The 15,729-nt window shown below is 41.9% G+C and overlaps 1 protein-coding gene across 3 annotated transcripts in view; it reads right to left on the reverse strand.

Annotated features, from left to right (window-relative positions):
- Positions 1–15,729, reverse strand: part of flnbl (filamin B, like) — a 110,714-nt gene that overhangs the window by 44,229 nt on the left and 50,756 nt on the right. For all 3 annotated transcript variants that reach the window (XM_006630951.3, XM_006630949.3, XM_069189398.1), the window contains exons 8-14: positions 14,796–14,996; positions 8,032–8,169; positions 6,232–6,358; positions 3,794–3,930; positions 2,735–2,928; positions 2,151–2,264; positions 1,511–1,654 (exon numbers count right to left, since the gene is read on the reverse strand). In XM_006630951.3, coding sequence (XP_006631014.2) covers positions 1,511–1,654; positions 2,151–2,264; positions 2,735–2,928; positions 3,794–3,930; positions 6,232–6,358; positions 8,032–8,169; positions 14,796–14,996 — 1,055 coding nt within the window. The remainder of the gene's footprint in view (positions 1–1,510; positions 1,655–2,150; positions 2,265–2,734; positions 2,929–3,793; positions 3,931–6,231; positions 6,359–8,031; positions 8,170–14,795; positions 14,997–15,729) is intronic.

The following is a 15,729-nucleotide window of genomic DNA, read 5'->3' on the forward strand; positions in this document are numbered from 1 at the left end:
CACAAATTAGTTCATTAATCCACAGTCAAACTAAAAATATTCTGAAAAACAGAATTAACAGATAAGACTGGATACTATTATATATTCAATATGTACATAGAATAGTCATCTGCCTTCAAGGTATGAAGTCTAAAGGCACAAAGGCAAACCCCTACTTCTGTAAATGAGAATTGGAATTAAATGGTTGATCGTTACCTCATAAATACACTGTCTATGCAAACACCAATTACGACACCAACAACAAGTTGCATCAGAAATCTATTCATAAAATTTATTTTTTAGTGAAATGTATTTTTCTTCAGTCATCAAATGAAAAATAAAACAACAATCATTTGTCGATGTGCCGTGCTGCTCTGAGGCAGTAGACCGATTCGCAAGGAGAAAACATTCATGAGGTAGAGTCTTTGACTTTCGTTGTTGCTGGGAAAACCAAAGTTCATGTTCCAAATCCGCACAAAGAGGCAACCTTACTCTTAGAGAGTAGGAGATCAGGCTACCCTCTGCTGAACAACTCTGAAAGCAGGCTGCCATTAACAAACTGCCTTTCCAGTGCTCCATCCTTCAAGTGGGACACATACTCTAGTGGTCTGTCTCTGGTGTTTCCAACTGGGTCTTGACAAAGACACAGTCCACTAGTTAGGAGGTTAGTGTTCTCTTCAGGGAAGTGAAGAAAATCAGCTTCTTTGAAGACATGTGGACCTTGTAAACCTTTCCCGATCAACAAGTTGCCTGTTTTTAATCTCTCACAAGATAAATATGGAAAGAACACTCGCTTTACTGACAAAAAACACATACCAATTCGCTTCATCATTAGTTACACAGGTGCTTGTTTGAGATTAATAATTACTTTCTCATAGTCTTACATTATCTGTAACACAATGACCTCGGCATCTCCTCAAATCTTTTAGGCAACATATCACTTCAAAGGCATGGTTACAAATATTTTCTTTTTAAATTTCAACATAAAACATCTACAAGCTTCTCAAAGCACCTACAGGCAACTGCTTAAAACCCTAGTTTCAATCAGCAGAGTTTGCCTGCCTGTCAATGGCTAAAATACTTGATCACAGTCTCAGAAACCCCATACAGATTAATTAAAGTAATTCTAAATAGCTGTAAATAATTAGATATCATACCCAGATCACAGTACAGAATGAATACGCCTGCTACAGGGCAATCTTACCCAGCTCATAAATTGAAATGTCAACTGTTTGTGTATCAAAAACACATTCAAAAGTCAAACCAATGAGTTATCTTTTTACACTTACAATCAATTGCAACAGTGGTATTTTTAATTTAACAGAAAAGTAAACATTTCCAATTGAGGATAACATCCAATTGCAGATAATATATAATAAAAAAAAACTCCATCAACCTATGGATTGTGATACCCTGGGATAATGCCCTAAGCTGTAAGAATTCGACGCTCTTCTGTAAACGTCTTAACGAGAATGAGAGGATACAGCCTTGGCAGAGCGCCCCCTTGTGGCATTTCCTGGTGTGGCCTTACCCTAAAGGGACTGTTGGGCACATTGACCCCTCCCCAAGCCACAGCTATGGTGTGCTTAATAGGCGAGGTGGGTGTGTATGAGCAGTTGTAGGTGCCGTCTCCTTTGTCCTTCATCTTGACATTGATGGGAGTTCCTTCAGCATTCTGTAGGACAAAGAAGTCGACACTGGGCGTGAGGACACAGCACTAGAACATTACTACTTCTGCTAGATAAACACACACAGTCCTCCCCAGCAAATAGCCCCACCAGTCAAATCAAACTTTCTCAGTGGCAGGAGATACAGTACATGTCTGGCTTGAGAAGAATGAGATGGGCCAATCCCCACCTCTCAATAACACTGAGCACTAGTGGACCCAGCTAAAAGATCAGTCCTCAACACATCCTCAAATGACAACAATCCTACTAGAAGACAGGAGGAAATAAATTATGTTCCAGCTATTCCTGATGCTCAAGGTATTCGTTGGAGGTCCATAATATCGTTGGCCAGTGAGGGTGTAACTAAACCAATTATTTTTATGAAGGATTACTCTAAAACCTCTGCATTGTGGGAAAATGTCTCATTGATTATTTTCATTAAAGCATGAACATGAAACAATTCTATTGTCGGTACTTTTCCTACTATTTCAATAGGAGTTATACCTGTGCATAGATGTTCATGGGAGCTTTCCCAGCATCTTTAGCATCTACAGTAAACTCAGTTGGTTTGTTGATGATGCAGCCGGTCTTTTCCAAGCCAGGACCATATGCTTTCACCTGAAACACAAACCAGTAGACTTACTTAGACCTCCACCAGTGACTCCTTATCAGGGCAAGCTTGCATGACAAAAGGTTAATTGTGCTACTACAAGGATTTAAGATACCAATTCCTGATAAAGTTTCTCATCTCGTCATATTTAACAAAGGTGACAGAATTTCAAGACGTTACAATGAGAAACTTTTTTGCTTTCAAAACATGACAACGATGTGCTCCCTTCACCTTGTGACAGAACTGCAGCACCAAGGCACAGAAGTAAGAAATTGTGGACCACAAGCAGGGTCCATAGACTGTGACTTTGTAAGTAGAATAAACCATGCTACATTCCAGACGAAACTTTGTTAGAAAACTTTCCAAAGATACAATCTGCCAAAAGTTCAATTTTTTTCACAAATGGATCCATTTAGGGTTGAGAATAACGAATAGATCTATCCACGTCACTACAGTCTAGGGAGGGAAAAGCACTTGCCTTCTCTGGGCTTGAGAGGCCAGTGTCTGGTACGATCTGGGCCATGAAGGGACTGTCTTCAATATCTTCGTCGTCGCACATGACGTGGACGGCGTACTCCCCGGGCTCGGTGGGCCAGTACCTGACGTTGCAGGAACCGTCGTTCTGGTCGTCGCACTCGATTTTGGCCTGCGAGGGCCCCTCGATGGCAAACCCTGCAGGAGAGACAGACGCAGCTCAGAGGTGTGGCCTCTACCTGTCTCTCCACGAGCTCACACACAGAGGCACGCCCGGGGCAGGACAGAAGTGTTCACCACCGTCAGCAGCCTGCTCCAAAACCAGAGCCCAATATTTCTGCAGCCACACTGTCCCCCTGACGGCAGGATAAAAACATAGCCTTGATGACACCCAAAGAAGGCCCAACAGGCCGAAATGTTATGTTTCTTTTCTTCTCTATTCAGCATGGAATAAACCTTTACTTGTTCTCTTGCACCCTAGGCATGCTGATGCAGCTACCTACTTCAACTCCTTCAGCCTTCATTAGTATACATAATAGAAATGAAAATCAAGCGATCCAGAAGTTTGCAGTGTCATCCGTTGTCAATTAATCTTTTATCACATACTTCTTGTTCTGCTTTTTTCACATTTACACAGCAGTTCAGAGGCAAACAATTTCACATGAAACAGAACTAGGAATAATTCTGTGCTCGGTTATTCCTGAACAGCACCTATTTGCAATCACGCAATTAGGTCTCTCAGTTATTTCTTTGCTCATTCCAGGTATGTTACAGTACTTGGTGACAAGACTATATCACTCACGGATCACGGAAGAGTCATGGTTTAAAAAAATATTTCATGTATTTTTGTAGTTGTTAAGCCATAGGGTGTGTCAATGAAGAAATGGTTTGCTAGTCGTCTATTATTGATCAATTTAGTACTGATTTACGAGGCCTGTTGCAGGCTGCAAACTGGACGAAAACAGCACAGAGTTTGATTAGGTCCACACCTAAAATGCCTTAAACCTTTGAACTGCTTTAAAGATCTTTCCCGATCGAAATGAAGAGGCAGTTACGCACTCACCTAAAGTTCCAACCTCGGTTCCCACAGATTCCACCACAAAATCAGCAGACTTGCCGATGACACCTCCATGCAGGCCTGGACCCCACGCTCGGATTTTCTGTGGACCAGCTTCTGGGCCAACCTGGACCTCGAACGGGCTGTCAGGGAGAGGAGACCCCACATTCAGGCATCACGGTCTCGAATTTCGAATGCCGCTCTTGAAAAGCACACAAGCCTTTCTTCTTCGAATACAGAGGAGTCACAGCCAGACTCAAGGAAAAAAAAAAGACACCACCTCTCATTGTGATGCCTTTTAAGAGTTGCACAAAGAAGGGGTTCAGAGTGAGCTGGACAGCATACACACAAATTCACCTGAACAAAAAAAAGAGGATTAAAGGTGTGTTTTAGCATCTACAGAAAACCCATGCTATTTCTTAGGCATCCTGACAGGCTGCTGAATGGATTCACTAGGTCTGTTGGCGGACATTCAGTACTGAGAGAGTTGGGTGTGATGTGTGATGGGTAGAATCTGAATATGCTCTGAAATTTTCTGCCTACATCTGCTAAACCAAATGCATTCGACACAGGTGTGCAGTCCTGTTCACTACGGCACAGAAACAGAAAAACAGGAATAAGTGCTCAGTATGTGGATGACACTAATGGCAGAAGCTCTCACATTCTCAACATTTCCGGCAAAACAAACTGACTTATCAGTCTGCAGGTATCAAAGAAACAAAATATAGTTAATGAACTTAGTCTGAAACAAGTATAAAAAAATGTCTCCATCTTCCTTTCAAAGAGTCCTAGGAAAGAACGTTTTTAACTCATTAAGAATATTACTGATGTTAGCATGGTAGATAGTACTATATATATAATGAAATGCAATTTTAAATTACTGATGAAACATTGATGCTAACTACTTTCCTCAAAGACTGTGAGTGGCCTCCAGTTACAGATAGCACACAGGAGATATCTGTGCAACACCAGAGCCAGGCTCAGTTATGCCCTAAATAACCCAGTTCTGCTTTAGCCAGACAAGGTCAACTTCACAGCTCTTGTAACAGACGCCTGAAAGGTTTTCTAATGAAAACGTGGAAAAATGCCTCAATGCCCCATAAATGTCTAAAAAGGTTAATTTTATAACAGTAGCAATTTAAAAAACGTTTCTCTCCTGTTGGTCTATAAAAAAATCAAATCTGCCAGTCGTAAAAAAAAGTCTTAATTTCCTCATGCTTAACAAGGCGGGGGGGAAAAGTCCACTATTTCTAACCCTTTTGTTCATTAAATTAATCCTTCTGAAATGACCAGTCCACATCTACCAGCCTCCCAGTAGATGGCTGTTCTGGGTAATGTAACGAGACCTAAATAAGTTTCATGCGGTGCTCACACTTAAATGGCTGTCTGCTGAAGTCCCCTGTGGCACAGCTGGGAAAACCCCAGAGCCCCACCTGGATGAGGTCATTCACTGCTCTTTTCGGTCGTCAGTCTGCACACCTACAGGCACTTTCCAGGTTTTAGCATGCTTGAAAACGTTTCTTTCACGGCAGCCTGTATAGTCCTTAACAATGCATTCTGGACAATTCTGGCCTTTTAGAGCAGGCCTAACATACAGTAACATAACTTTTTTTTCTATTTTTTTTTTAAACAATATCGATAACAGCAATTCGGTTTACAGCATACCCATCTTCAACAATCAGGTAGCCAATAAGACAGCGTCATGTCCAGTGATACAAAGAAATGACAGATTACAAAATAATGTAATATGGCATATAGGGACAGCATTGTATAGCCCTCCAATTCCAAAATACTACTGGGGGGGAAAAAAGTAAAAAATTATATTAGAATTGGTGATTTTTGATATAAGACCAAATGGGTCTTATTTTTAAGAATCCTTGTTGTCTTAAGAGGTGCTACTTAGACCATCAAAACTGAAATTTCATTTTTTTCTGCTCAGCAAGTGGTACAGTTAAAGCTTATTAATAAAGCAGAAATGAGAACCTAAAACTAATTGTTACATCTCTGCTTTCAAAACACACTTTTACGTACACAATTTTAAGATCCTACGTAAGGCAACAAAAACACGACTAGGCCCTTTTGCTTGTCATGCCATCAAGTGAATGATGGCCCTGAGAGCCGTGCCTTGTAGCTACAGCTGAAGGAAATTTTTAATAATGTCATATAAACAGAACTTCCAAGGACTGGGAAGATGACAGAACGTGATACACTCTCACTTTCCAAATCAAACAATTTATAGCCGGGTGTCTGAAGTTATGGGGTGTCATTACGATATGTTACCACAGAAAATAAACAACAAGCACCACATTGCTGTTTATTTTGTCATGCTTGGACCCAAATGCCTCTTCTGGCTTCTAAACGTATTTAACTCTCAGAGGGGAAAAAAAAAGTCAAGGACGATCAACAGCCTTGCGCATCTAAAGGAAACCTGTCGAGTCTCTCACCTCTTCGGAATGTGCTGGCCACCCCATGTGATGGTCACGGAGTACTTGCCCGGGGAGTGGGGGTAGTACTCAAAGAAGTGATTTCCATCCTGAATGTCCTTCTTCTTCACAGGCTCCTCTAGGCCTTCTATGCGGGGGGGAGGGGAACGTCATTGTAACACCAAGCCTGTCAAAACATCTCCTGCCAACAGCTCTGACAGCCACATTAATCACCCTGACAGACACCGTGCTGACTCTGGGTCCTGCCTGCTCCATCTGGGGCAAAAGAATCCAGACTGTGCCAACCTTACAGCCTTGACTAGCACCCCAGCCAGTCCAGAAACCTCTAGTATTACTAATCAGTGGTACAGACAGTATAGCTGGCTGCATGCACAAAGCAAGCCTGGAGGCCTGCAGAATAATGTAGGAGATAATTACTTTCCAGACAAATATTATGCAGAGGAAATGGTGCTAGCATGCTCTAGATCTCACTCGAAGAGAATTACCCTTTTTAGAAAACCCAAATTAAATTAAATGAAATACACCATTAAGGAGAGCAGATCCTAATAAGAAACTGCGTTAGGCTTTCCATATACAGTACATTTTGATTAACTCCCACACAGGACAGATCCTTAGGGCAATTTGACAGAACCCGGAGTTAATATTTGTTTCATATCCTCTGTTGTATTAAAGCTAATTACTTTTAACACCATCGGTCTCTGGTATTTTTCAAAGGTGGAAACAAATGCAACTTGTGTTGCTTAATGTGCGTGCAGCATTTATCTAAAGTTTGTGGCTGTTAAAGGAAGAGCTACGCCTATATCAGTCCAGTGTAAAAAATAAAATTGTCTCCAGTCTAGCTTGTACTGTAGTTGTATTTCGCCAGAGGAAAACTGAGGTGCTCTTACTTATTACATTTCTTTTCAAAATTTAAACTCGTATTAGATACACAAAATAATGTAAAAATTAAGCAATTATCTTCTCATTTCCAATGATGATTGTTAAACCATCCCTTCAGGCACTTTTCTCTGTAGAGTGGCATGGTCTACTCTATCTTTAGACAGCAGAATGCAGTTCATCCAGTTCTCCCCATTCACAAGCATCTTGTTACAATCAAGGCAGCACCATTATTAAAACTGATCAGCAGTTGACTTTTCTTCATCTGCAAAAGCAAGTGCTTCTTCTGTATAGGAACAGTGGAGAATTGCCTATTGGACATTAGAATTGCCTGTTGGTTTTGATAGACCCACTGACTCTGGCATGGCCAACTGTGTGTTTTCTTACTCATGTTCTGTGTGTGCGGACTCAGGGTACTCACATCTCACAGCTCAGAACCTCACGACGGCACGCAGGGGAGAATGAGGAAATACAGACTTCTCCAAAAAGCAAGCCTGCAGGCCACTCTTATATGGGGGTTAAGTACATCGTGTTAATAAATCGGTTATGGATCACTCAATGGGTTTTTAGAGTTGTGCTTCAGATTGCAAATACTGTATGTTGCCATGACATACTGCTCTGAAGGAGTGGGCCTTAATAACAATTACATCACCAGCTAGATGTAAGGGGAAGGGGTTCACAGGAGTCGTGAGCCAATCTTCTTTTGATATGGCATGGGCACCAGTGGACATCCACGACTCCAAGAGACCGCAGGGTCTCTTTTTAATGTTGAGGTCTAGTACGGAGCAAGAGATTTACGGCTACAATGCGGTGAGCTGCTGCATTAAACCTCTGTGGAAATTATAGCGTCAGTCAGTGTTTAATGATTGTTCCGGCCGCCCAGGCTAGAAAACTGGCGGGAATCAAAAAGGCCCCGTTACTCACTTGGCCCCTTGATTGTGACCTTCAAGTCCCCGCTTCCTGCATTCCTGGTGTCCACTCTGAAGTCCGCCACATCTCTCACCCTGACTCCCCGGGGCTGAAGGCCGCGCCCGCTGGCTCGGCAGGCGTTGGGATTGGAGGCTGGAAAAGAGGCGTAGGCCCGGTCAGAGTAGGGGCGGCCTGAGGTCCTGTCGGTCTCACAGGGTCACTCGGAAGAGCTCTCCCGTGCCCTGGTGAAGGCAGTCGGCTCAAGTAACCCTGAGGTCTCATTTTGCTTGTGATGGTGCTCAAAACAAAACTATTACTCCATGAGCCTCGTTTTGCCGTTTCATCTCATTTCCCTCAAATATTTACCTACTCCGGTTAAAGCAAATCTCTTAATAATGAGATGGAAACGGATTTGCCAAAGACTACATTTTCACTACCAAGATCCTGGCTTATTTAGCTTCCTTCTTAAGTTCTAACTGTATACAATGAAGTCCAGATAGAATTCATTTTTTCAAATTTTAAAGGCTAACTTCCTTTTTGAGGCCCTTGAAAAATAGGTGACGTTTCTGAGCAGTTGGCCAATCTGCGGAGTTTGTGTTCTGGTGTACAAAGTTTATGTTCTGGTGTCGATCTCAAACATCCATTCCAAAGTCCATTTTCCGAGCACAGCATTTTCCTGTTTATAAGGTAACACGGGGGGTCATTGGCTGCTTGCAGTGATGTATAAAAGATAAGTTATTGACATGGCTTCAGAGTTAAAGTTCTGAGAGGACAGACTTTCCCTCCAGGAGCCTTTGGAAATAAATCTCAGACCTGTGCTGACTTCTTTCATCCCTATGGAACCAGGAGTGTCATAACAATGGGTTTACAGAAAATGTTCTTCATAAGAAGACATCTTCATGAATACATAAGACACACTACAATGAACAACACATTGCTAGTGCCTCCAGAAAGCATCCTTTCTTATCTAGCGAGATTTAATGAGGAAGAAACCGAGGTTTGGGGCACATTAAAGCAATCTGTTGAATCTAAAGAATGGGGAAATGATGTCTCCTGTGGTCATTCTACCCAAGCTCTTAACTGACCCAAATTAGACACCTGTCTTACCAGGATAATGCAAGAAAGGCTGAATAGGATTCTTAGCCCAACAGACGTTATGAAACCAACAAGCAAACTGAGTAAGTGGTCTCATTTGCAGCCTTTCCTGAGTTCTTGCATTAGTATGTGATGATGTAAAAGGCATTATAACACCTGCTAACTGTTGAGCCAGGTTCCTGATGCAGTGGGGTAAAGGGACTTGTTGGATTGGTTCATACACTCCAAGAGGCCATTTTCATCACCATTATTATCAGAGTTCCATTTATTTTGATTTCCAAAAGTCCATTAGAGTTTGGATTTTTACCACTTTTATAAGCGTCTTTGAGATTCTTTTGCCGAAAAGCGATACCTAATTCTAATTTGTCACCATTAAAGCGAAGAAGCTGAGAAAAGAGAGGTCTGGGCTACAGAAAGAGCTGTACAAATGAAGCAAATGAAATACTCACACCTACTATAGCTTACATGGGAAACTGTTACTTTGTTCTAGCAGAGAGACAGACTGGGACACCGACTCTGAAATCAAGAACAACTGTGCTTTGTCAGAAACGAAACCCACACACATCATTTTTTTGAACTGAAAACATAGTCCTCCTTCTGCTCCCCTGCTGTCTGAGCTCTCACCGAAAACCCTTCAAATATATAGGAATGAACAAATTCTTTCCTTTCCTTGAGTCTGATGCCTTCTCTCAGCTCAGTCTCATGTTTATTCACTGTCATTTACAGGAAAGGCCAGGAACTCCTGGCAAATACCTTTGGTCTCATTTTTTACCTGAATATTCCTCCTTTATTTTAAGATTATACCCCAATGATCTATCTGAAGCAGCACATTACAGCTTTCAAGGCTGGAAATTTAACTCGCAGAAAAAAGAAAAGAAAATCTCTAGTGTCATCCGTCATAAGATGGAGTTTGGAAATCTTTTTCCTACTGCTGATGAATGCTGAGTTACCAGCAAAACACTGACAACAATGTACTGTATTGATGTTTCTGGTGGAAGCTTTACCACACTGTTGTAATTGTTGCTAAGAAATACCACCACAAAACAATAAGTAGTAAACCAGAACCACTGTACATAAACTTACAAATTAAATTTTTCAAATACACTTGAAAGCCCTAATCAGCATCTACATTCTAACAGTAACTTCCAAAGTTACTGTTAGAATGTAAATGTTCCAAAGTTTCCATAGATTTCTTTTGTCTGTTTTTTTCCCAGCAAAAACCAACTGAAATCACAAATCTGGTCTCGCCCATTGGGAGAAGTTAGCAGTTATCTGGGAATGTTTATTTTATTTTATTTCCCCACCTGCCTCACACAGAGGACTTCACCTGGCGAAAGACTAGGACTTGAAAAGTATGGATTGAAAAATGGAAAAAGAAAGACAGAAAAATGAAGCAGAAATACAAAACAAGTACCGAGGACTGTAAGGCAGCACAGAATTTTGTTTTGTACGATACTCTTCCTTTGGGGTTACTGAAAGGTCTGTCTTTCACGCAGATGTGTGAAACCTGTCAATCCTGTTAGACACGCCAAAGAGCTCCTTGGAGGTGAAAGAACCTCCCACACCAATTCTTGAATTTTCTTTATTGTATACATAAGCCTAATTAGTCATTTCCGCAGGCACCACGGGCAAAAGTGGAGGCTTCTAAACTGAACAAGTTCTCATTCCTTAGACAAAGGGAGACACAAAGCACTGCACCGTTGTACTCAGCAGGCTGGAAAGTCACACACACTATTTAAACCCTGAAGTAACATTCCACGCTACGAACCTGAAGCCTATCCCGCAAGCACAAGAAGCAAGGTGAGATTATAGCCTGGATGGAACAGAAGTCCATCGTAGGGCACACCCACAAGCAAGGTTTAGAGACACCAATGAGCCCGGTTAGCTTGTGGCCTAAAGCTAGAAGGCAAACCCATGTTTGAAGTCATGAAGACAGAAACGCTTCTGAAAAGAAGACCAAGTGTTCTGTCAAGAGTACGTCTATAAAAGAAACCCAGGAATGCCATTGGTTTTTTACTGAACATTCTGGCAATTAGTTAGCACATTAGAATACAGGTCTATCTTCCATGCAGAAGGCCCAAAATAATGATGACGATGAAACCCTATTCCTTTCAGATTTAAAAATAAAACAGTCTGCATCACAGCTAGGGGTGACCTGTGCTTTTAGATCTTGTTTTCTAAACAAGCGTTCACAATGGTCTCCAATTCCATGACGTACTTGCAGACATTTGTTCTTGGTTTCAGAGTCAGTGTGTTCACATTGAGCCTTCTTATCAGTCTTTCACTCTCAAGCCTCAGCGATAAAGAACCCCGCCCTCCCTCACACCTAGATTGTGAATGAAGAAGGAGGAAAGAAGGCTACCGAAAGCCTTCCTGTTTATTTAAGCCATCACGCCCCAGCAGGCCGCTATGCAGAGAGTGCAGGAGGAAGCACAGCACCTATTAATCTTTCATTTATTTTTGTGGAACTTTAGCATCTCCAGTGGCTAACCACTTAGCACAGGTTACTATTTTTGCTTACCACAGAAATCCAAACATTACCATATAAAGGCATTGGTTCACCATATACTCATATATGATGAACCAATGCCTTTGCACTATGAGAATACATATGGGACTATAGAGTCTGCAATGCAGAAGAGTAAATAGATTCATTAACAATAGAGACACACACCGTTCACAATTAAGCAAGATATGCACAATTAAACATCACTGATTTGTTCACTGGTTAGTACTGAGCAGAGGCTCAGCCTTCCTGTGTGTGTGGAACTACTACTAATCTACGCCGTTAAATTACACTGAGACCTGTGCCTCAGTACTCTGTACTTTCAATTTTTCCAGATATTCAGATTCTTATGTAAAAGACCAAGGTAAACACTGTTGTCATCACTGTAAGGATATTAAGACATGTTGTGTGACATTTTGGAAATTATTATAAAACACTTCTGCTCACGAATGTCTGCTTTCCTCATCAACCCGGGCAAAAGACGACAAAGCTTCTCGAAGAGACTTTTGTTACATCTATAAAAACGGACGAGCGGATGACATCAGCTTCATACCAAAGGCCGCGTCAATTTGTCTCCAATTAGGCAAGAGCTGCTTGTTTGGTTCTGCACGCAAACAGAGGGAAAACAGTAATAATAAGCGCTTTTCTTTCAAAATGAAAATAATTAAAAGAAAACAGCTCGTGTCATAAACACTGCTGGCTTCTGCAGCGCTAAGTGGGGGAAAAACCTGCCTCACGGAGAAGGAATTTGGGTTTTTATGAGTCTCCAATCGTTTCACTGGCTTCCACATTCATTGTCGATGGAAGCCAGACTCCGCGCACAGTAGTGCCTCCACACAAAACGCTAAGCTTTCGGAGGAAACACAGGGCTGATGCAAAATCCTTTCTGGCTGTGAGAAGTATTATCGAGTACAGCGGGTACTGTGTAACTAAGAACTTTATCTTTTAAACAAAAGTACATTTGCAAATCATGTTTTTGAAAAATCAATATGTGTAACCTACTGTAAAGGTCAGGTCACCTGCTCTCATTTCACTAATACAAGTCTGGCCAGTGAATGCTTTAACAGTACGTGTTCACACTGAGGGACAATTTTAAATGCTTCTGCCACCAATTGTTTATTTGTATCCAAACATAAAGTATCCCTCTTGTAAATCAATTAGTCAAATTAGTGTCAATCAAAATTATGATTTCCATAAAAACACTTCCAACGACAGGGACTTTGCTTGTCATTTAATTACCCTGTAAGCTCAATTCTTGAGAATTTTAAAATAAATTTTAAGTAATAGAAGCACACTACATTTAATATCAATATGAGGGTAGTAATCAATAAGAACACCTTAAGCAGATGATAGGTTAGGTTTAATATGATACAATTGATGAGGATCATGCTGCATTCATAAGCAATATTTCTGGAGGAATGCTTGCAGAGATATGAGGTACAAAGCAGTGTGGCTCTGAAACAGGTGATTTTCCTGTTCAGGTCTTCAATCTTATGGAAAGAATTTCCGTTCCAACCCAGATAACCGTTTTCTTCACCTTGAATTTGAGGGCTCCGTTTTCTGCAACAGTCCAGTCTGACCATCTTAACTCCCCTGCTTTACAGGTATGCACTGCTTTTGTTCTGTGAAAACTATGTTAAACGAGCTATTTTTACCTCTAGCCACCCCTTGAGCAGAAGAATTGTAGCCAAGGTTTTCAAAATGTAAAAAACTACTAGCAGTAACTTCAGCCAACCGGCACTGTGAAACACAAAGCCACACACAGTTAAGTTGTGTGCTGGCTTAAACACACTCATTTTATAAAAACTTTATAGTGTTTGTAAAGGGCTCCCGAGTTCCTGACATCCACTGTTTAATTACCAGTTTCTCTCACTAGGAACAAAACAGATTGCTTTCTACAAAATCTGCCAATTACTCAAAGCTTCTTGTACCTTTTTTTCACAGACCATGATTCTGTACCGGTTTCCTCCTGTGGGGCTGTGTTAGGATTTTGACCCTAAATATTATTGTGGTTAGGGTTAGGGACCTCAAATCGAACCACCTCTAAGAAACGTAAAGAAGATCACGCACACATGCACAATGTATGCCACAGTACTTAGCTTCAACGTTATTATCGCCTGATCTCGTTAGATCTCAGAAGTCAAGAAAGGTTGGGCCTGGTCAGTCACGGGGGATGAAATATCTCTAAGGAAATCCAGGTTGCTGCTGCAAGTGGCCTTAGTGGACCTGTAGGTGGCACTTTATTCTCTAGATCAGAATTTTAGAGGACAATCAATGCCACAAGACAAGGAACACTGTGCTGTAGGAGATACCATTTAACCAAGGCCTTAGGTCCAAAGCACTGTTTGTCAGAGCGAGGGAACTAACAGTGGGGTCCCTGGAGAATAATGTCTGACACACTTCACCCAGTGCTGGAATGAGGTGTGTCCCTTCCTATGTGTAAAGCACTTCTGAGATCTTTTATGATGAAAAAGTACTATATAAGGATTTCCTGTTATTAATACAGACACAGCCAATCTACTACCCCAGCCTCTGCTTACAGGCAAGGGCGCAGCTGACAGGCGCATGGGGGCAGAGGGAGGACAGGTCTACCAAGGAAGGAAGCAGGGATTATGAGAGGAGTGCAAGAGCACAGCACAAGGAGAGAAGAAAAATAAAATCTCATTCGGGTTTGGACTGGACGCACACAAACAGCAAATAAATTGGTTGAGTGTGTGTAGGGGACGGGGAAGGGGGGGGCATTGGCAGACAGAATTGATGCTTTCCCTCCTTATCTAACTAGTACCCCCAGAAAAAACCGAAGGCTTTTGACCCAAAGAAGTGAAGGCAGCCAACATGCAAGGTCTAACCTTTACAATCAGCCTGACTTATCCCTAGAGCAAGCATACAGCAAGCATGGCACCTGGGGGAAAAAAAACAGATCAAAGCTTGGGTAACAGTACGAAAGGTCTGCTCAGGTCAACTTGTCTGCAAAACTTTCCCTTCCCCCTTGTCATATCGGTAATGAGAACAAATGCTGCAGAACCCTAGTGACCTCCGTCTGGGGTTTTCAATAAATGCTTTTTTATGAGCGACCATATGATCCAGACACCTAGTCCGATATTGGGGAAAAAACAGGCAGAAGCGCCCCCCCCCCCCCCCTCCCAGACTTGCCCAAGGAACACTCTCCCTGCGGTACCTTGTCCAACGTCCACAGTGAAGGGGCTCTTGGGAATGGACATCCCGGCAAAGCTGACGTCGATGCTGTGCAGGCCGGCCTGGACCGGCTTGTATGTGCAGCGGTACACGCTGTCCCCCTTGTCCTCCATCATCACCTCCACCGAGTCCCTGTTGCCCTGGGGGTCCCGGATTGCTGCCGAGACGTCCCCCACGCCAGCCCCTGTGCAGGAAACGACCAGAAAGGCTGAGCAAGGCCGCTGTGCTTGGGACGCCCTGTTTCTGTATATACTTTAAGCTCTCCGGGAATTAATGTACTGCTGTACAAATTCTTTCTACTTTACTCCATCATGTTTTCCCATGTATCAATTCCTTGTTTGTTCCTACCCTTAGCTTTCTGCCCAGTTCTCTGTTTGTTATTTAGGGCCTCACTGGTTAAAACAATGACGAATATCAACATCATACTATAGCAAAAGCATTGAAGAATTGGATATCACAGGTAAAGCAAACAAGGAGGCATCCTCTAAGCACAATTAAGAGTTAATACTCTACATCAGCGAGGCAAAATCGAAACACTACTCTGCGAATGTACCACAAGGAAACCTGAGTAGCTTCCAACTTGCTTTTCATCTGACAACCTAATTAACTGCTGCATCAAAAATGTCAATAGGAAAGATTTAATGCTGAGTGCAAAAACACAAGGTGAGGAACTCCTTTAATGTTAGATAGCCTTCAGTATTTGACAAAAGCGCAGGGTAATGTAATTCACTCCCTCACTCATACCTGCCACAGTCAAAACGGCCTGAAACAGTTGCTTAGCACTGCAGAAACATAATCAGAACCTATAACTATTAATAACAGACAAAAGAGAAACTAGTAAAAATACAATGATCAACTACTCTTCTAAAAGGCTAATGGCTAATGTATTGTAAAATGTTAAAATAAAAACAATTCCC

This window comes from Lepisosteus oculatus, chromosome 4 (assembly GCF_040954835.1).
Source record: "Lepisosteus oculatus isolate fLepOcu1 chromosome 4, fLepOcu1.hap2, whole genome shotgun sequence".
In the NCBI taxonomy this organism is placed as follows: domain Eukaryota; kingdom Metazoa; phylum Chordata; class Actinopteri; order Semionotiformes; family Lepisosteidae; genus Lepisosteus; species Lepisosteus oculatus.